The sequence below is a fragment of the Athalia rosae genome, chromosome 1, assembly GCF_917208135.1.
Source record: "Athalia rosae chromosome 1, iyAthRosa1.1, whole genome shotgun sequence".
NCBI lineage: Eukaryota > Metazoa > Arthropoda > Insecta > Hymenoptera > Athaliidae > Athalia > Athalia rosae.
In genome coordinates, this window is record NC_064026.1 from 12,971,855 (window position 1) to 12,992,578 (window position 20,724).

At 40.7% G+C, this 20,724-nt stretch overlaps 1 protein-coding gene across 3 annotated transcripts; it reads right to left on the reverse strand.

Moving 5' to 3' along the window:
- Positions 1 to 12,692: 12,692 nt before the first annotated feature.
- LOC105687220 (muscle M-line assembly protein unc-89) lies at positions 12,693 to 20,637 on the reverse strand. Of its 3 annotated transcripts, none has more exons than XM_012402681.3 (8): positions 19,943 to 20,635; positions 17,673 to 17,786; positions 17,352 to 17,529; positions 16,852 to 17,188; positions 16,470 to 16,773; positions 14,944 to 16,388; positions 14,353 to 14,877; positions 12,693 to 14,243 (listed from the first exon to the last, which is right to left on the reverse strand). In XM_012402681.3, the coding sequence occupies exons 2-8, from the start codon at positions 17,760 to 17,762 to the stop codon at positions 14,093 to 14,095; spliced, it is 3,030 nt and encodes a 1,009-aa protein (XP_012258104.2). In that variant the 5' UTR covers positions 17,763 to 17,786; positions 19,943 to 20,635; the 3' UTR covers positions 12,693 to 14,092. The 3 variants fall into 3 exon arrangements, with proteins under 3 accessions (XP_012258104.2, XP_020708611.2, XP_020708612.2); XM_020852952.2 differs by having other exon boundaries at positions 14,100 to 14,265; positions 19,943 to 20,636; XM_020852953.2 differs by having other exon boundaries at positions 14,102 to 14,243; positions 14,339 to 14,877; positions 19,943 to 20,637.
- Between the last annotated feature and the right edge of the window lie 87 nt (positions 20,638 to 20,724).

Sequence of the window (20,724 nt, forward strand, 5' to 3'; positions counted from 1 at the left end):
TGATATATGTGTACGCTATGATATTGAGTTCAGAGTACCGTATCGGTAGGGGAACGCGGAGTGGAATGGGGTATCCCAAAAATTTCGTAAAAATTTCTTCAAAGTGATCAAGTCGTAAAGGACCGCAAACATGATTTTGGATTGAAAATTTTTTCAATTCTCCTTTTCATAGATTCTCCTTACGATGTGATGTAATTCGGAGAGTGAAGCTTACCGAGAAACTTTGATAGAAAAAAAAGGACCCTCCCGAGCTCGGAAACTGGCGCATGGATCGCTTGTTGCTTCGGCTATAGGTAGATATAGGTAGACCGCTGGCTGGTGACTTGCCGGGTGGTTTTACCGGGCGGGGCAGTGCGACTCACTCGGATCTCGATTCTCGGTTTTTGGTCACCAGTTTTGTTCCATTGCACAATGTTACGAGCAACACGCATCCAACGTAAGCCTATGCATGCGATCTTATGACACTCGAAACCCATAAGGATTCCGTTGTTGAAATTCCCCATATCACGTGGGTGAGGATTAAAATGCGAGGAAGATGAGCGAACTTCTCTGTAAAAGGGGGTTAATCGTACGACAAACGTTACAAATATTTATTATACGGAGACGTAAATTGTGTGAAAAAAAAAACCGAAGAACATTCGGGAAGGGGAGGGGAGAAGCGTCTAGAGTAAAATGAAGACTGATCGCGCGTACGAAATTAACGAACGGCCGCGCGGGAGCACCGAAAAATTCCTAAAAACCCGTTCCAGTTGAAATTCACCATTCAATAAAATTTGAACGATGGATAATAAAACTGATTTTCCGAACAGTAATCAAGAACAAACGAAGAATAGCGTAACTCAATTTTTATATTTTTCTTCGTTTCCAAACATTTGCGTTCGAAAGAGGGGGTTGCGGAACTCGCCCTCAAACCAAGAATCAATTTTTTCTGAGTATCAAACTGGCAGGTGGCGAATAAAGCAAGACAAAAGAATATAATCGAGAGGAAACGAAGAGCGATCGATGTATTTCCTCTGATTAAATTTGATTTCGCGAGGGGCATAATAGCTGAACACCCTTTATGTTGTATGAGATAAACGGTTGAACGTACCTCATTAAGTATGTACACGAATACATGACAGTCAGTCTCCGAGTTGAAAAATCAACGGAAAACCTTTACGGCAGTAGACGAGTACCAGCTGCGTGGTGGGGCAGACGAGCAGATACAACCCTCTACAACCACCCAAACGTTGAGACATCAGACAGCGATGAGAAATGCCCACGCAGAAAGCTGCTGCACGTCTGTACGTAAACGGTACACACACCAACCGACGGCGAGACTGTGGAACTGGGTGACGCGGAGGGAGAGAGACGGAAAGATAAGAAATTCACATGTATTTGTAGGTCAGAGGTGATGCCGGATCAAATACGGCTCTGAGACAGCTGATATAGGTATCTACGGATGAATAGGAGCGTAATATACGTATATCGTCTTTGAGACGGCGGCGGTCTACGCTGAATATGAACGCTTTCGGTTTTCTTTGTTTTTAATTTCATATTTACTTCTCCAATAATTTGTTTCTTAAATGAATATTCGTTGATAAGAAATTTTCGAATGCAATTCAATCTCCCGTTTGGCTTCATGATGACCTTACTCGGGTGATGATTCGGATGATAGGATTTATAAATTCTCCCGTAGGTAGGTGGTTGAGAATTTTTTCAATAAAAAAACCCACGCGTATAGTTACTTCGTTACGAGGGAAATACCGGTGGTCGTACAAGCTACCATGTACATACACCGCTTGGATGTGATGAGACGTTTGTTCCGGTACAGAAATACAAAAACTTTTAATTTTCGTTTCATGAAAGTTCATCTGTAAAATTAATGCTTTCACAGGTAGACACGTGTAGCCTATGACCTACAAATTTGATGGACGATAGATCGCATGTCCCTTAAATCTACGAGTAGTGAATACGTCATAAACGAATAAAATTCAATACACCAACAGAGCACGTAACGGCAAGTGGATTGAAACATTACAAGATATCTCGGAAAAACATCAACGTGCATACAACGATTTTCCTCGAATAGCAACTAAAAATGATTTTCCCCGAACAAACGGCGGGAGCAAAAGATGGAATTTATTGTTTTAACGAGAACGATGAATCCATCTGCAAAGCTCGGAGTTTCTCTTGAAACGAAGTGACCGCGATGGACAGAAATATCTGAATTCCAAATACTCGGAAACAGACGCCCTGTGCACGTCAAGTAAGCGAAAAAAAAAACCAACCGTCTCACAAACGAATTTGATCAAATTATGCGAGCACGATCAAAGACCACGTAAAATTGTTTTACCCAACGGCGTGTGCGGAGTTCGTTTTATCGTTAGTACTCTCGAGTTCGTAGCATGCGGCTATTTGAAAATGTTCATTTTGTGCGTCAATTTCATAGGCACGCGTGATTCGAAAAACTAGGCAATCTATACGGTACAGTAGATTACGCCGAGTGCAGCCTTCGCCCTTCAGTTATCATCGCCGAGGGGGGCTGGTTCGACCCCAAGCGATTTTCTTTCACCTGATTGGCTCGGGTTTGAGTAAACTCTAGACGACCTCGCGAAAGATTTTGCCCTACGGCATCAACAACGGCCCGTTGCGTATACTATACGTATAAATATCGCGGTTTTGTTTTCATTTTTTTTTTTACTCCCGTTTTTAGTGGAGTCCGAAACTCTCCTTGTTTTCGTAAACAATATATAGGTAATAGGGAAAAACTTGTCTCCGGGGGGTTAAGCGTTACAGAGATTCCGGGGCCAATACTTCACGATGTGATACTACGAGGTGTACATCATATGGCATATCACTACCCAGCGAGAAACGAATGTATCCACAAGTTCTGAACTCTAGCTTTAGCGACATACATCGCGTCGCCAATTCCAAAAGGGCGTATGTTTTTAGATACTTTGAGAAATAGTTCAATAAAATTTCCAACGAAATCACTCCCTAGACCATGATCTACGGATAAGGTATATCACTGATTTCCAGCTGTAGCTTAGACTACACCTGCATGTAAGGTATGAACATAAATTTCCTCCAACGGCAACGAGGAGTAACAGGTTGTATGTCGTGAGAGGGGTTTTCTGAAAGCGATCGTGAAACGAATCGAAAACGTTCCCTACTTTTATACAAATTACTATATCCACCCCAAGAATCTATCTCCAAATTTTTCTACCCAAAAATTCTGTTCCCTTATTCAGGCAACTCTTAACGCGAATTGCGGGTTATATTTCCTCGCTGGCATTTCCATTCGTGCCAATTTCCGTACAGGATTTTAATACGACGATATAGCGTCGAAGGGAATGCGGGTTCACCCCGTTTTTTCGTGTTCCGTTTCTGTCTCTCTTTCTTTGGTTTACATATGCAGCTAATAAACGCTTTAGCCTGTTTACGGAACAGCTTCAAATTCGATATATTGGCCGGCTAGTAAGCCACTACGTTATAACGAGGTCTCTAACGAGCCTTTTAAGAAGCAAAACGGAACGTTATTCATGTGATGTACTTGATGTACGAAAATGGCGCAAATGGCGCTTGCGCCAGAGAGCCACCTGTAGCCCAGCTTCCAATCAATACATCATGGTATCTTGTACTCCTAGCGATGGCTACAAACGAGGATTGTATTTTTAAAGTGGCCACTTCAACGTTTTTCATTTATTTATCTTTTCTCTTTTTCTCTCCGATACGTTTTATGTACGGAACTTGCAGCCTCGGTGAATTTTTTCGATGTACCTTCTGCGTAAGTTCAGCACTATTTTTGCGCCGGTTTTAAAGCTTCCGGAGCTTACCACCGGTGCCCTTGAAAGCACCGCAATTTCAACGTTACGAAATTGATTATCAACCCTAATTAATTGAAAAGATACTCCAGGCACTTGCTCTGCGGTCCGTTCCGTTCGGCTTCCGTTCGCGGTATTTGATAGGGATAATTTGATTTAAAAATTATTGACTGTATATAAGTTGGGAAAGTGCTTCTGTTCCAACAGAATCTTTCAACCGAACTTCCTGCCGTACGGAGAAGATGTAGTGTATGTAAATACACACGTAGTTATATCCTGCGTATATTTATATGGTTCGTTACTCGTTTCGTATATCGGTATCTGTTTATTCATTAGAATTTTTTATTCCGCTTGACTAAGTGAATATTATGTATTTATGTGTTGTATTTTTTACCCCCCCGAGGGCTTTGCAAGTGTTTTTTTCGAAAAAATGGTGAAAACCGCGATACCATGAATTACAAAAATAATAAATATCATGACGTCATATAGATTCCATTGTAACGGAGTTATGAGCGAGTAGCGGTTTTGTTACCTCGGGACATATCTGCAGCTTTAAACGACAAACCTTTTTCACATCAGAGTAACGTGTACTTCGTAAAAAAACAGAAAGACAAAAAAAAAAGTATACGCCCCGTAAGAAATTCGATAAAAATATTCAATAAGGCTTCTCGGAATCGGAATTTTTTTTTTTTTTTTTCTCTAAACATTATTGGAATCCTGGGAGAAAAAAAAAATGAAGTTTTATGTTGCAAACGTAGCTCGAAATCCCAGTATCGCTCTTCCTTGCAACCGGAAGGCATCCCTATACGACATTGTAAAATACAACAATTCCTCCCATCACGGGGAAACATACTTCAAGAAGACCGTGGTTCGACACCGTCGATGTCTTCAAGTACACGGTATAGATACGATCGCGCTATTTCTGTCAAAAACTTTCACGATTTTGCACGCAGTTGATACCGAATTCATTGGTGTGTACTAAATCGACTGTTGCTCTGCCGTATGAAAATCCGGAGAATTCTTTCCTCCGACATTCGACGAACTTTTCTCGGAGTAAAATGAAAGCATATATGCATATAGATCCGACATTACTTTCACAAACCATGTGAATTAACTAACGACTATCTCTGTGTGCGGTTAACAATCGGTGATTTGTTTTTTTTTTTTCTTTATTCCATCTATCCATGCACAAAATCTCGTATACAGACACTGCGGTATTACGTATGTCATTAGTCATGGGTATGTCCTCAACGCTGTAACAATGGTGGAAAATTTTTCGAGCCTCAAATTTATTTCGAATACATTTAGGGGGGAAGATCAGGTGCGATTTCTGCAGGTGATGCCGCGTTGATGGCGGGTTATTGCGTAACCTGTTCATTATTCGTAGCGCTCGGTGGAACTGGGGAAAAACTTTAATAAATGAGAAAAAAAATAAAATAAATAAATAAAAATTGCTAATTTTAGCGACTTGACCTCAGAACGAATTAAAAAAGTAATTATTTCTCGACCTTTACAGGTGTACAATTTGAAATAAATTGAAACTTTAAGTAGTATGCGAGCAACTGCTCTCGCTTCCTAGGCATATACCTGTGTACACCCTACCCACCTGCCTACAAACCGATCTACTCCGAATTAAGTTTTAGGGAAAAATAAAGTTACGACCGCGAGAATTGGCTTCAAATATTAATATTAATACTGTGATTAAACTTGCGTTTCTAATGGGCGGCAATTTTTTCCTCAGTATTTAACTCGCCTCTATATATTTATATTCGTCGTTTTTGCAATTCATCCATTATTTTGTTATTTTTTTATTTATTTTTTTTGGTATCAGTAAACCCCCAACGGCTGTGGAACAACACGATACAGGTATTTGGTATCAGGTGTAACTTTGATGATGGCATTCATCCAGATCCCGATCTTCGTGAGATGCTAGAATTCCCAACCAATAAAGCTCTCAAACTTATATGACAAATTCCCCAGAGACACACCGGTGCCCTGAAAATGTATCTATCTTGATGCTGCCAAGATTTTTTTCTTTTTTTTTTTTTCAACTGATCAGCGCCCGAATTCGATAGTATGAAAATATTTCATACAGCTGTGACTGTACATTATATACATGTATCTACAAGTGCAATTTAAATATCATATGAACAAGTGAACGAAATGTGGACACGATTTATTGAGAAATACATTATTATCGGGTTGACGTAAAGGCATGCGCATACGCGCTATTATTTTGCAACGGATTTATGTATCACTGCGGAATGAATGAAAAAAAAAAATCAAATAAAAGTTAAAAAAAAAATAGAAAAAGCTCATCGAGTATAATATGGGATTGCAATGTTGCTCGCGGCAAAGCGATATTTTGTTCGTGAGCTATTTGACCGTGAAATGAATCCTGCAGGGAAATTCTGCAGGTATGTAGTAAACGGATGATAAATAAGAGAGAACGGCACAAAAATGAGAAATTTTATTTTCGATATAACTGCGCAGTCAGACCATACGTGTGCGACGAAATTTAAAATCATCGAATTCTCATCAGTAAAATTTATTTTATTTCCGATACGTCAGGTCACTAAAAATCCAAATATCTTCATATTTCGCAGTTATTAAAGCTGCCGGGTATTTTCAGATATTTACTGTCAAAAATGAGATCTGAATAATTGTCATTTATTGAATCGAATGAATCACCCGATCTGGGTAGAAACCTATATATATATGGATATATAGAATTATATTACGTCGAGTGCTTTTCGAAACGACATATCCATTTTTCTGGCAGCTCTTACATCTACTGTACATTAGGACGTGACGTCGTAAATACAGCGACTATACCTACATATACGAGTAGAGACGCATGTGATGAAAATGAAAAAAAAAAAAGTTTGATGGTCGGAACGATTAGTTTTAATTTACTTACCTCCAGGCTCGTCGATCACGACCCTACCGTTTTGACATTCTCATCACGTCGCAGCTAGGACACAATTACGCTACAATTCGAAATAATATATCAACACCATGAGCCCAAGTTTAGACATAAACTGCGGTGTTTGCTATAGGTATAATACTCCGTACCGGATGGTAGAATCCCTCTACCACAGAAACTCTTGATACAAGGATACCGAACCTGCAAACAACCTTTGAAATAACACAAGTTAGCGATAATAGCGTGTGTGGCTATTTATCAGAAATTGGGTTATTAGTACATGGGATGTAATCAGGTAAATAACGTCACGAGTTATCGTTACGGTTGCTGAACTTCGAGAAGTTTGATATATTCGGTACATGCGATAGCTTTGATCAATTTTTTTTGCACAGCTATTCATCTCCAATTCAGGAAGAAAATATGTGGAAAACCCTTTTCCTTCCGACGAGAAAAACAAATAAATAATCGCGCCTCTTTTCAAACTGACAATTGGTTCTCACTATTTGCAGCTCATCATTCGTCTAGTTTTGTCAGACTTGAACCTACTGTATGAACTCATATACGCCCTTCGACCAGAGATTCCCAGTTTGAACATCTACGCTAAACCTTGAATCTTCTTAGAAAACGTACTCAATAATCAAGCACCTCGAACATCAGAGGGGTGGGGGCTCCCGTTGAGCAAGCACCCCGAAGGGAACAGAATTCACAACGTCCCCGTCGTTGTTCCTGAGTCATGCACAAAATGAATAACAACAATTGACCTCGTAAGACCTTTTGCAGGTGATCGTCGAGGTCACACTCTGAACGTGAAATTTTCCGCTCTTCCAATTGCCGTTGTCAGAAAAAGGGGTTCCCCTTGGAAAAAAATAAAGTTGACCTCGAAATAACCTTGCAATTGAAGTTCGAGATCTTATCGAAGGTCACTATTGGATTCTTCGTTGAACGTTACTGAAGAAATGACCACAATGTTTACCAAAAACACCATACCTGAAAAAATATTCAGCCGCGTCCCGGGATTTAATTGACACCCTGTACGACGCAATTAACAGCCGGAAAAAAACTTATATATCTCACTTTCGGAAATGCGTGAAAATCTTACGCGACACTTGAAACGAATGTGTGCCGTCGAGCATCGCGACGACGTATTAAACTCTGTGTTGCACGAGTACTACCAATTCCCACGAATTCCGGGTTTATTACGGACTTGTATGTACACACACCTCAATCAGAAGTGGTGTGGTTAGACGCTATACGCGATGAGATTCAGGTTGGCGCAAAGTATCAACATCATGGGGGTCGAACCGCTCGCGATCAACACCTCTGCTGTGCACTGCTGTAAATTTTCCCAATGGATATTTTGTGCCAACGTAAATCTCATCGCGTATAGTGTCTAACTACACCACTTCCGATTGAGGTACGTGTACGTAGAAACGAAGCGTTGAATGAATATTGAAAACCTTTTAAAGAGTTCATACTGTGGCAAAATGTGCTCAAATTATAAAATACATGTATGTAATACCTAGATATTCTTTTCTCCTTTTTTTTTTCTTATTATTCACGCAGGTATGATACGTTCATAACTCGCTTATAAATTTTTTCTCGCCTCGCCCGATGAGCCGCGGGACGTTTTTATGCTTCAAAAGCTGGAAAAAATATATACCACCTGCGCCTGGGGCATTGGTTCGCAATTTGAAAATATATAAACTGACATCAAGGTTTATAGAGTTTGCGACAAGTGGATGAAAGGGTTCTGGTGTACGTCAAATTCGAGCATCTCTCTTTTGCATACCACACACGCGATTTTATAGCTTTTTTTTCTCCGCAGCTCTTCCGTTTTTTCGTTCATGCGGCTTCGACCGTAACCCACCTGTCAGAATAGAGTATACTCGCCGGACTGAAGATGGTTGAGTTATTTTTCATCCTCTACAATAATTAATCGATCCCGTAGTTGAAAGCTTTGATAACTCGAAAGCTGCGTACAAAAGTCGGCTCTGATATGGACGTTCATAGCGTCGATTGTGGGGGCGAGATTTCTAAATCTTTATTATTATCATTACTGTTATATCAGAAGCAAAGCTTCATACACTCTTGTGAATTTGAAAAAAAGGCTGTGCCGCCATCGACTTCCCTCTTCAAGCAAGACTGCAGATCCTTGAGAACCGCGAGTAGAGGACAAAACGAGACGGTAGAATTGCTCGAAAATTATTGAGGAGTGTACGCGGGAGAGATACTACGACGTGGATATGGTGAGAAGGGCACGGTGAATTGTGGAGACCGAGTACAGATCCACCGAATTAGGGGTGAACTTCATAGACATAATACAGGTCTATACATATCGTGATTAATGAACCGAGTATCGTAGTCCTGATATAACGATGGGTATTTAGGAAGAACATATTGTAAAGATTCTGCGAATACAATCGTGGATATCCTTCGTACAAATATACAACATTTGTTAGACTCGCCAATGGATATGATAATTTTTTTATCGCAAAGCTCTGTGTCGGAGTAGATTGATCCCATGGTTTTTCCTCGGTTTTCATTCGCTGCGTTACTATTTGAGTCGATTGCATAATAAATACACTTGTGGTAATTGCGGGGACCGGAATGCTATGAGGTATTTATAACGACTCTCCAGCGAGGACTGCGCGCGTTTACGATTCTCCCGTCGTAGGTGAGTACGATTCCGAAAATACACCTGTAGAGGAGATATAAAACAACTTTGGTAAACGTACGGGACACCGCAAAGACTGACCGTTACCGACTGACTGATACATTGAACGGTATCAAGGTATTTCACAGCATCCCTTCGAAATCACCAACGTTACACCACATTTAGTACCATGTTTCCCTCGGCGTAAGAGATCCGCCCAAATAGTATGAAAGCAGGCTGTTATTGCCCCGCGGGACCTATACAGTTGAAGGGAAAATGGTAATTAGCGAATGAATGATTAATGATAATTAAACCGACAAAAATCTGCGCGAACGATACACATATATACCTACGGCTAACGCTAGAGAGATTTGCAGACACCGCGCGGGGCTTTGTCACTCAGGTAATTGAAATGGGTATCGCCGTATTTATATTATGCGTGTGAAAAGTGCTCATTCAGACCCATGGATTCGGATAGAGTTGCATCACGAATTTGAGAGCGAGTGGATCGAATGTGCGATCTTTTCTTTTCCGCTCAGACAACTGGTTACTCTAATTGAATTTTTTTCAGAAGGTATGAGACACATACCCGTCGTAAAGGATATATGCTTATCGGTTTTAGCTTTTCGCCCCATATCGTCAATACCGCGTTACCTTACCTAACGTTTTTTTTAACGTCTAGGTTTCGCGAACCGACCCAACTGTACGACGATAATATAATTCCAAGTCTATACTCTGGATATTTGCGAATAGAATACAGCTACAGGTGAGTATTCCGATAAAATCAAGAGATACATTTTCGTTATCTCGTTAAATATCTTAATTCAAAAATAAAAGTCTTATATTGCTTCGAGTTTGAACTTCGTATTCCAGAAGCAAGGAATGAAAAATCAAGGCAAATCATCTTTTTCAGAGTAGCACTGCAGTGTAGGTGGAAGAGAATTTCACGAAGTTATCCTCTAACAACGTGTCCGCAATTTAATTGTGGACGTTAACGGGTTGGTTAAAATATTAAATATTCCACCGTTGGTTGCGTGGGCGTGTACCAAATTCGTTCAAAACAACACGGAAGCAAATTTATGGTCCTTGTTCCCTCAATTATTTACGTACATTTTTTTGTTTCTTAATTTTCCCATAGTTTTTCTACCTTCCGAACACGCCGCAGTATCAAGAAGGTGAAACTTTGCGAGTATTAATTCTTGTCTTCGGAGTCAGAAGATTGCGTTTCCCAAAGAGAATAGAAATCCATTTCGGATTAATGGAAGGATCATAATCAATCCGTTTTACGTGCCCAATGATGTACGGAGATCAGGTTTTTTCCATTGGACGTCAAATTTGAAAAGAAAAAAGTCAAATAATGGTTCGTCGAGTTTCTCGCAGTTTGATAATTCCAGCAAGTTTTTACTGCTGCATACCTCTGGGGTCGAAAGGCGACACGGGGCTGCAGGACCGCCAAAATAAGGCTCCTGTGGGCTTCGAGCATTTCGCAGGCCATGGACCATGTCGTGCAATATCAACCGTAGGTCCATCTAAATATAACGTTCCTGAGAGCTCGCTCACGCTTTCCTGGCTAAAATCGATTCTCCCCGGCAAACGCAAATCCCCGTAACATATTCGGGCCAACTGTAACACATCGATTGCCGGTAAAATGGTGATTATTTTCTTGTAGGGTATTTAATTATTTATTAATTGTTTTATACGATGACTCAGTTTTCATTATTAAACTCAAATCAAATTGCACTCCAAAATGTGCAATTTTACACATCCCGTTATACCTGGAAATCGCCATACTTTCCTACAGATTACACGGTGATTCTGAAAGTCCAGAACATTTCTGAAAACGTAGAGAAATGTCGACGTGACGGAATTTTTCTTCTTTTTTTTTTACAATAACTCCGTGATAAGCAGCGATTACGCAATGAACAGACGACTGGTTAAAACACATAAACATTTTATTTTCTGAACATGAGGTCGTCGAACGAACGTTACAGTTATTAGCACTTGAAAATGTTTTTCGATCTCCTCATAATTTTATGTACAATAAGATTACAAACATTCAAATATTCTTCATATCTTATGTATCTTAAAAATAGTCATTATTAGTTTTAATGTATTTTTATACATATAATTTTTTTATATTGCTAGGGGTTGACGCACCCCGTTTTGTGGAATTTGAAAAAAAAAGACCGTCTCGTAACAAACATTGTTAATTCGTTACTTTCCGATTTATTTTTCATCTTTTATTTTTCCGTAATATCATTCCGATCGTCCCAGAAACAGCTGGATTAACGTATGGCCACGATAGCGAAGCCGAATCTGACTCTTTGAAATCTCGGTAAAAACAAATTATAAAATAAGCTTCCGAAAATTTGTCGATTTTTCTTTTAGCTCTGTTGCCAGTCGATACTCCCACACAAAGATAGATCAATCCACGATAATTTTTTTGTCGTACAATTGCTTCTTACTCCAGAAATGGCAATAAAATTTGAGAATTATTTCACCTCGGCGAATATACCGTGATAAACCAAAGCTTCGAGGGTAATCGGAGGCATTTCCATACGAAAGAAGATTATCCGAAGTCACGATTCTCTTATCGATTGAAAAATGGTAATTATTCAAGAACTTCTTCTTTTTTTTTTTTAAGTTCACCCTCCCGAGTGATTGCAAGTAATATTTATTCGGTCCTCTAACGTATCGGCTGAAATACTCTATAATTATATTATATAATGATTATAATTATGTAGGTATATGAAAGGCATGGAACTATTTTTTTTTCATCTAATGGTTTCTTTTGTTGTTTTTTGTGTATTTCTTTTACGAAGCGGAGCCAGCCCAGTGCGAATACACGTTAACGTTTCATTAGCTTAACATCAAAATCTAAAAAAAAGTCGTATTGTAGTACACTATAACTACATTATCCTGAAATGTGTTTTCAGTTTCTTCTTTCTTTAAACATGTTCCGTTTTTTAAATTCGACTATGGGAAAAAATACATTCGCTCACCCTATAGAACGAATTCCATATTTTATTCGTTTAGTTTCAATTCATTATTTTATTGTTACTCTCGTTATTACTTTTACATATTGTATAATATACGGTGACTTTTTCGGGTTCATTCAATTCCAACACGCGTTATGGGAACTCGATAATCGTTTTTGATCAGAGTGAGTCGTTTTCATCATTCAAATTCATATACGATACATAACTCTGATTTTTATTCTGCATAACCAATCTACGCTATAAAATTACCCCTCGAATCTTCCATTATTATAATTTTTCATAGGTAAATGACTCACCCCGTTCACAAACATATCATAAATTTTTTATTTCAAATAGATACGTTGAAATATTTCCGACAATTTTACTGTTTATTTTTTTCTTTTCTCTTTCATCTTCCTTTTTTTCTTTAATTTGAACACAGTACAGTTTTCGTATAGAAAATACGTCTAGAAGAATGCCTATGAAAGAAGAGACAAAAAAATGAATGATATGAGCGGAGAAAATATCATCGTAATTTACAAATGTGTACGTTAGTATACGTGTATCATGCGTATCCCGTGTAACGGAAATGTTTTAATGGATAAGTGAGCTCATTTGATTTTTTTCTTGATGTTACTAGTGGTATGCATAATTAATTATAACAGTGTGGATTTTTTCTAGTCCGTTTCCGTATTTTATACGAAGCGGTGTGGAATGATTAACTGTGTACGATTAATGTTATGCAATTAATATCAGAATGAGTGTTGATACGCGAGGGTCATCTTTTTTGTCTTTGTGACTGGGTTTTTTTTTTGTTTTGTGTTTTTCCGAGAATATTTTATCGGAGCCGATTGTAAGTGATGACATTTTTTTTCTTTTCATGTTAACTTATCCATTATTACTATTAAGTAGTGTCGCGTCACGCGTTATTTATTAAGGCGTTAAGCGTGTTGATCTTGAAAACATGGTGTCCGCGGAATTGGTCCTATCTTAAGATTATTATAAACGCGATCGGAAATCCCACAATTATTAAAATGAAGACATAGCTCAGTAGGATGTACAAAATACACTAGAGTAATTAGAAAATATAAAACGAGAAGTAGAAAACAGGGGATAAAAATATTATATTATTACTTTAGTTTTTTGTTATTGTTATCATTCTATTTTATTTCATTTTATTCTATTACTTTTTTTTTTTCATTAGAAAAAATTCATAGCACATAGAACCTCCCTAAGTTTAGTATAACAGACAGAGCCAATTGAATGTATTTATAATGGCTCTGTTGTTAGTCGTCAAAATTATATTGAAAAAAATGCATCAATTAAACAAGTCTTCCATAAAATTATATTACTACGATTGTATCCCGATAAATTTTTTTCTTTCTTTTATTTCTACTCGTCATTATCTTGTTTTTTCTCGTAATTTGTTCGACACGTTTGATAGCTGGTGGCATAGTTTTCGGTTTTCACGTAATGCCTACTATACCCGACCAACGTAATAACGCGTCGATTATAATCAACTCGATATTTACCATTTGTTTTCCTTTAATTTCACGAGCTTTTAACCTGGGGGAGGATACGGTTGGGTAACGAAATTATGCCGGATCGAATCTATCATGGTTGAGTACTATATTGCTCTGTTGCCGGAGATCTTGATCGGCGATAATTCTGAATTCGGACCTGAATTCAGATCGAGAGAAAATTTGGGGACGCACGTGATACTTTTACATTAGTGGTGCGCTTCTTCACTTTCATCCTGCGATACGATGCTCGACCGATTAGAACGAACGTCTAAATCCAATCCAAAGGGCTGCGTGGAACCCAAAGGCACCTGCATTCCTGGTTCCTCTATGCTCAGACTGTACTCGAGTGAACTATCACTGGAAATACAAAAACAGACTTCTACTGATCAACAAGGTTTTCAAAGACTCTACTGGAATATTGTTGAAAAAAAAAAATCCACAGACAATCGTACCCTAATGCGTTTACCTGACTATACTGGCCCGGTCACCAGAAGTCGCTACAGGTGCTGTGCAATTTTCCCCGTTGCAAGGACGTTCTCCGTTACTCGTACATGTAGTAGATTCCTTCAGGGAAGCCCTTCGAGATTCCTCGTGACATTCGCACCTGCATTCTTCGGGTTGGACGTAACTGTATCCACCTTTGGTTTCATCATCCGGCCTCGGGATAGTTTGGATTCTCTTTGGGGCCTTCCGTTTCTCTGGAATTTCTTCGAAGTTTATCCAATTCGTGGGTCTTGAGGCGGGTGCTCGGGGTGGAAGAGGCGGTGGACTCGGAGATTTTCCGGCATTTCTTGGCACTCGACCGGCAAATTCTGTGAATGTATTCGTCATTTGCTTTCTGGGACTCTTTATCTTGAAACTGTCTTCTCTCGGCAATGAAATTTTCATCTTTTCCACCCTTCGCTCATCCAGGGATGTTTGCATTACGAACTCGTCTAATAGTTTTGGATTTATCGGCGTCGTTGACCGAGGTCGTTCGATCGGAATCGTTCTGAAACAGAAAAAATAACGAATGAACGACGCTGCAAACTTCGAGAAAATGAAATTTAATATTCACCTTACTTCCTGAAGTCTCTGTTTCACCGGTAACATTGGCACCGCGACGCTTTTTTCCAAAGGTAAGGTTGTAGGTATGTAGGGTAGATCCTCCTCAAAACTTTCTTCGTAACAAAGACCCTTCCTTTCGTCGGGCAATTCCTCGACCGCTTTTTCGGCCTTGTTGCGAATGAATTCTATCTCCGAATCTCTCTCAGACTCGGAGCTATTGTGATCCAAGTCGGAAACAACGCTCGAAGTCTTAACTAGGCCATCCGCAACCTTCAATCCATCATCCAGAAAGTCCGACTCCGCGGAGTTCTGGGCAAACTGTGGCCGAGGTGGTTCGTTGCCGTTAATTTCAGTCTTTGGCGAAGTGTCGTCTATCCTTTCCGGGGGCTCGATCTTTTGCACTTCTTTGCTTTTCCGTTTAGGCTTAACTATTTCCGGTTTTTTCATCGATGTCTCCTTCAACGCACCGTTTGACAACTGCGAATCGTTAGATCCGAACTTGGATGCAACAGACTCGATCTTCGTATCCTTAAGAACGGACTTGGTCGTTTGCACACTAATTCTAGAGTCTTTGGAGGAGCTTTTCGAAATCTGTGAATCCCTGGATAAACTCTGAGTTATTTGACTGTCCCTCGAGGCAGACCTGTGCACCGACGCCTCAACGCTCGTCTCCGTCTTCGGCTGGCTTGACTCGTAGTGCTCGATAGAAGCCTCGGTGACTATATGTCCGGAACGAGGTTCTGACTCGTACTCGTCGAAGAGTTTTGTTGGAGTTTCGAGGGGGATGGAAACGCTTTCGGAAGGTAAAGCGACTTCATAGTTTCTGTCGTCGGCATGAAGGCTTATAAATATCGAGTCGTCTTTCTGCGATCGATTACTTTTTTCGGAATTGAAGGTGAATTCCACATTTCCGATGCTATCCAGCGACGGATTGTCACCGTCCATAGGCGTCGTTGGATCGCCACAACTTTTTTTCCGTTCCCTCTTCTTGAACAGACTCAAAGTCGACGAGAAAACACCCTTGTTCTTCGGGTCCTTTTTCAGCGTAGAACCTTTGTCGATGGATACCCTCTCTCGGGACTTTGATCTGCTTCGAATACTCTCCGTTGTGTCACGAATCTTTGACGTTAAACTTCGACGGGACTTCCCTCCCGGAGTTGGGGATTCGGGACTCAGTACACTTCCGTCTGTCCTCGCCTTGAATAGAGATGTGAAACTACTTTTCCGAGAAACTGAGGAAGGACTCGGCGTTCTAGATCCCTCCAACTCCCGAACTTTCTGATGTCTCGGTAATTTTGGACTCCCTTGGATCCCGCTGGACGTTGGTGTTGTTTGAACAATCTCCTTAAAGTTCTGAGGCTTCTTCCGCTTGTCCGATAAATCGAGGGACGCTGGTTTTTGCACTTCTGGTGGAGATTTAAAAACTTGATCATCAGTTTTTTTAACCACAGGTACCTGAAAACCCAACGAATGTTATTTTATTCCTACCGACCGTCACTAGTTCGAGTACTATTACCGATGACACAATTGACTCACGTCGATGTTGACTCTCTCCAGTACGCGCTTGGTGATTTCAACTTCTCTTTTGAATATCTCCTTCCGATCCTCGCGCCCTCTTCGTCTCGGTTTATCGAGAGGATCTGGTCTGAGATTGCCCGCCACAACCGGTACTTTTATGCTGTCTGGAATGAGAGCTTTTGTAGTATCGGCCTCCCTCTGCAATAGCACTCTTTCCAGGTCATCAGTCTCCGGCTTTGACGGTTCTATCAAGTTATCGGCTAACGTCGGCTTGCTTCCGCAAAACGACGTTTCCAAAAGACATTTGTGCGGGCTGGGTGACCTTGAATGACAGAAATGCAGCTACGTCAGTAAACTTTTCAGGATTTCGAGTTTGACGCATCAATCACTTGATCCCGACCTTGAGGAAGTGCCTGACATAACAGATAGTTTTCCAGATACTCCGGAGCCTTGACTTCCAACGGAAGACAGTCTCGAAGTCCTTCCACTGATGTTTAGCAATATAATTTCCGAACAGTTGCTGTCTTTCCTTTCCCGATCCAGATTTTTGAGGCCGCCATAATCCGATTGAGTGCCATCCTCCTTGAGTCGTTTACGAGCTAGTTTTTTCGAGTGACTTTTCAGGTCCTGTTCATGGATCGGATCCTGGAGATCCAGTTCCTCCGTCGATGATCTCAAGTCAGTGACGTCCTCTTTGTATCCCAAAGTTAATTTGCTCCCCGGGGGTGGCTCAGCGCCTGAAAATTCCAGATCTTAAGCCGACGTTGATGATGAAGCCCTACCTAGCCCACGTTCCTTAACGCTATATTACTGGGCGCGAACGTCACACATCGCTGGAAATAGGAAGACTTCAGACTCCACTTTTTGCAAGCTTAAAGAAACACAAAACGTGAAACCTACCGGCAAGAAGTTCCCTTTCTGGCGATGATTCCCTCGAATTGTTACTGTCTTCGTGATGCGATGAGCTGCTCGCTCTGCTGATATCAATTCTTGGGGTGCTCGGCGTTTTCAGAGAACTCCCCGGTGTCACCGGGGTTGTGACTTCAACAATTCCTGGCATTCTCGTTGCTGCGTCTCCCTACATTGCGCAACTCATAGACAATAAATTCCTTCCTCGAAAAGGGGATCGAAAATCGAGACAACTGTCAACCCTGGCTAGATTTTCGGAACTCGGATCTGCGAGAAGTGCGAATACAGCGAAGGGTGAAATTTACGACTTACGTTTTCTAACTCATCTGACAGATCTTCGAAAGAAGCGATCGGAGCAGGTCCAAGCTTCCGTTGATGGATACTCGGGAATCCTGATGCCATTTTCTATAATACCACTGGCTTGCTCTGCAACAAAGGAGTAGCTCATTGTTACTGAAACAATGGTCAGAGAGGATAGAACGTTGAGCGATGATGGAGCAGCCGTTTTTTTTTCTTTTTCACTCACAGGTAATTAGTCGAGTATTAGAGCAATTAGGCCCGAAGGACAAATTATTTACCGGGTCCCTCTGTCGACCGCGACGAGCCTCGTAAAATGAATATCACAAAGGCAAAGAATGAAGAAAAAATATTCTCCTGCATAAAGCTGGTCCGTGGCGATTGATTTCATTGGATTACTCGAGGTTGATGTTACGCGGTCTTCTATTTGTGCATCGTCACAGACTCCACGGAGTATTTTATTTACTCAAAGGAATTATCGAGTTATTGGACCGACTGAGAGGAACTGATTGATTTGATTTATCGTCGTATTGATTCCGCAGACGCCCTCTTCCATTTTCAACGACAAATTGAACTTACATTTTTCATCCATAAACCGTGACAGGGTAATTTACCTCTCGCTACAAAAATCTTCCGCGGAACGTGCGTGAATCCATTCTCACGAGTATTCACACTTCCGAATTTCTGAAAATAATTCTTCACATTTCTTTACATATCATTTTTAATTCTACACCGTCCTCGCAAAGTTCAATGACGCCAGATACGCCTCGATAATTCAGACGCCATTGTGGTGCCTGGTAGAGATCAGAAGAAAAGAAAAAGAAAAAAAAAAAAACCCCACTCCTCAAAAAACGGTATTGGATTGATCCTTTTCCCCCGTCGTGTATATTCATATTATGCAAGTCAGCCAATCACTGTACCAGCAACTGGCTTACACGGACTCGTGTATAAAACGATCCAACACCCTTAAAGTACTGTTGCTGATCGCCCTCGTGGGTCGCGACCTAAATTGACACCGGCAGTTGCCCACCACGCGTCCTAATTAACGATGGATGCAAACGATCCCTTCATCATCCGGGAGGAATCAGTTCTTTCCGAAAGGGACGTATATGCGTATCTCCGCAACTTCCGGGATAGCAGAATCGAAACGCAATATCCGAAGCAATTTCATTGCAGCCGTAATTGCAGGATCGAAACTTCCGGACAACTGATACATCCTTTACTCGAACCCTGACATTGCAGTCTTTTAGCTTATCCTAACGAACAATTTTCGTAATGTAATTAATTGTGACACACAGAGAATAATACTCCAACTCGCACCCAATGAATTTGAATTTCACTAAAGCTTGCACGCTAATAATTGAACGACAACGAACTGTCAGGATTCGACCCCGAGTACCGTAGGCGACGGTTTAATTTTGAAAACTTTTGTCACGAAAGTATAAATATTCGTAATTATCAGAAAAAATTCTGACTGGGAGTGGCCCATCGCCTTCGCTTATGGAAACATGCCAATAGTACCCGGAACAGTATCCATCCAAAGGAAAACGGAAAATGGGATGGATAGCTTTGGCCTGTCAGCGAGTTCCCGATTTTCTTTCGTATCGCCTGAGTATCGCGTTGGTGCTGCGTTTCGTCCGACTCGGGTCCTCCAGGGTAATATCGTCTGATAATACGCTATACACGCTATTTTTGACCTATGTTTTCGCGGAATTGCAGTTTTTATTTTAACCAGGACCTGAATTGCGTCGACATACCACACGTGAGGTGAGGAAAAAAAAATCGGCGTGTTTCAACGATTATCGTAGACAGATATCTCATGCTTACTTTTAAAACAACGAACAGTTGTAATCATTATTTTAATTAGGAATGGAGACAATTAATCTATTGTGCACACATTGAGTCGCAAAACAATGAACACTGTTTCAGGAATCCAAAGATGAAATGCTGATAATGTGCACGCCAACTGAGCGTGAAAAATTTTAATTCGCTCAAACTAATTAAATTAATTTTAAGGTATTCCATCAAACTGAAGGACAATTCTATTGATTTCACCTATCAGCAAACAAATGAATAAATTTCAATAATTTTTTTCAACTACGCTCTAATAAAATCGGAACGAAATGTTTAAAGAATAATATTGCCAATCGGTTGAATAATTGCTTGGTCAGAGAAAAAAAAGGTAGCACGCAACCCTCAATCAGAGCAAAATAAAATTCTCACACATGTACATAAGATAAGGAAAATAACTATTAAATAGTACATTAACTCTTCAAGTGACTTACCCCAGTTGCGTTGACTCCGTTCCATGAAGGGAGAATCGATTGTCCCTTATACCATGCTCCGGTCGTTCTGATTTTTTTTGTTTCCGGTATGTTGTAACCCACCGTCAACTCACATGGTGTTCTTTTTCGGTTCAAAAGCACGTCTCTCAACGTATTATCACCCCCCAAAGTTCATCGCTTCATAACTTCAAGCTCTACGAAGCTCGAGGAGGAGGCGTCGGAGAGGAGCGTCGCGACGTCCGCTCCTCCGGACACTCGCGGTGTAGCGTTTCAGTTTGTAGCCGTGGTAGCGCCAGCCGTAGACCGATCGATGGATGGACGGAGCCAATCCACCCCCATACCTTATTGCTACCCCCGACGCCGACGCTATCGCCAGTTTTCACGATTGCCAACCGACAGAACTCGGAAACCACCCCTCCAGATATTTTGTTGTTGATAGATGAAAAGGAATAAGAATAAAAAGTCGAACAATGCGTACCGTAGGCCCACCTGTCCCGCCTCCCTCAATTCTCTCCGATCTCGTAATTTATTTACTCGCCCCTTTCGCACCCTATAAGTTTCTGTATTTTCATCTGTAAGACTGTGGAACAGCTGTGTTGTAATCAACAACCTGGCAACTTTCATCATACTTGTATTTTTATCATCACCAAATAGGACTGATCGGTATTAGATTACGATAAGGGAAACAGAGACAGAGTTTCCGAATAAGTCCCGATCACCCCCTCCCCACCCCCCACCCCCCCTCTTTCAAGTTCACCTAATCTTCAAAGGCACCAAGCGCT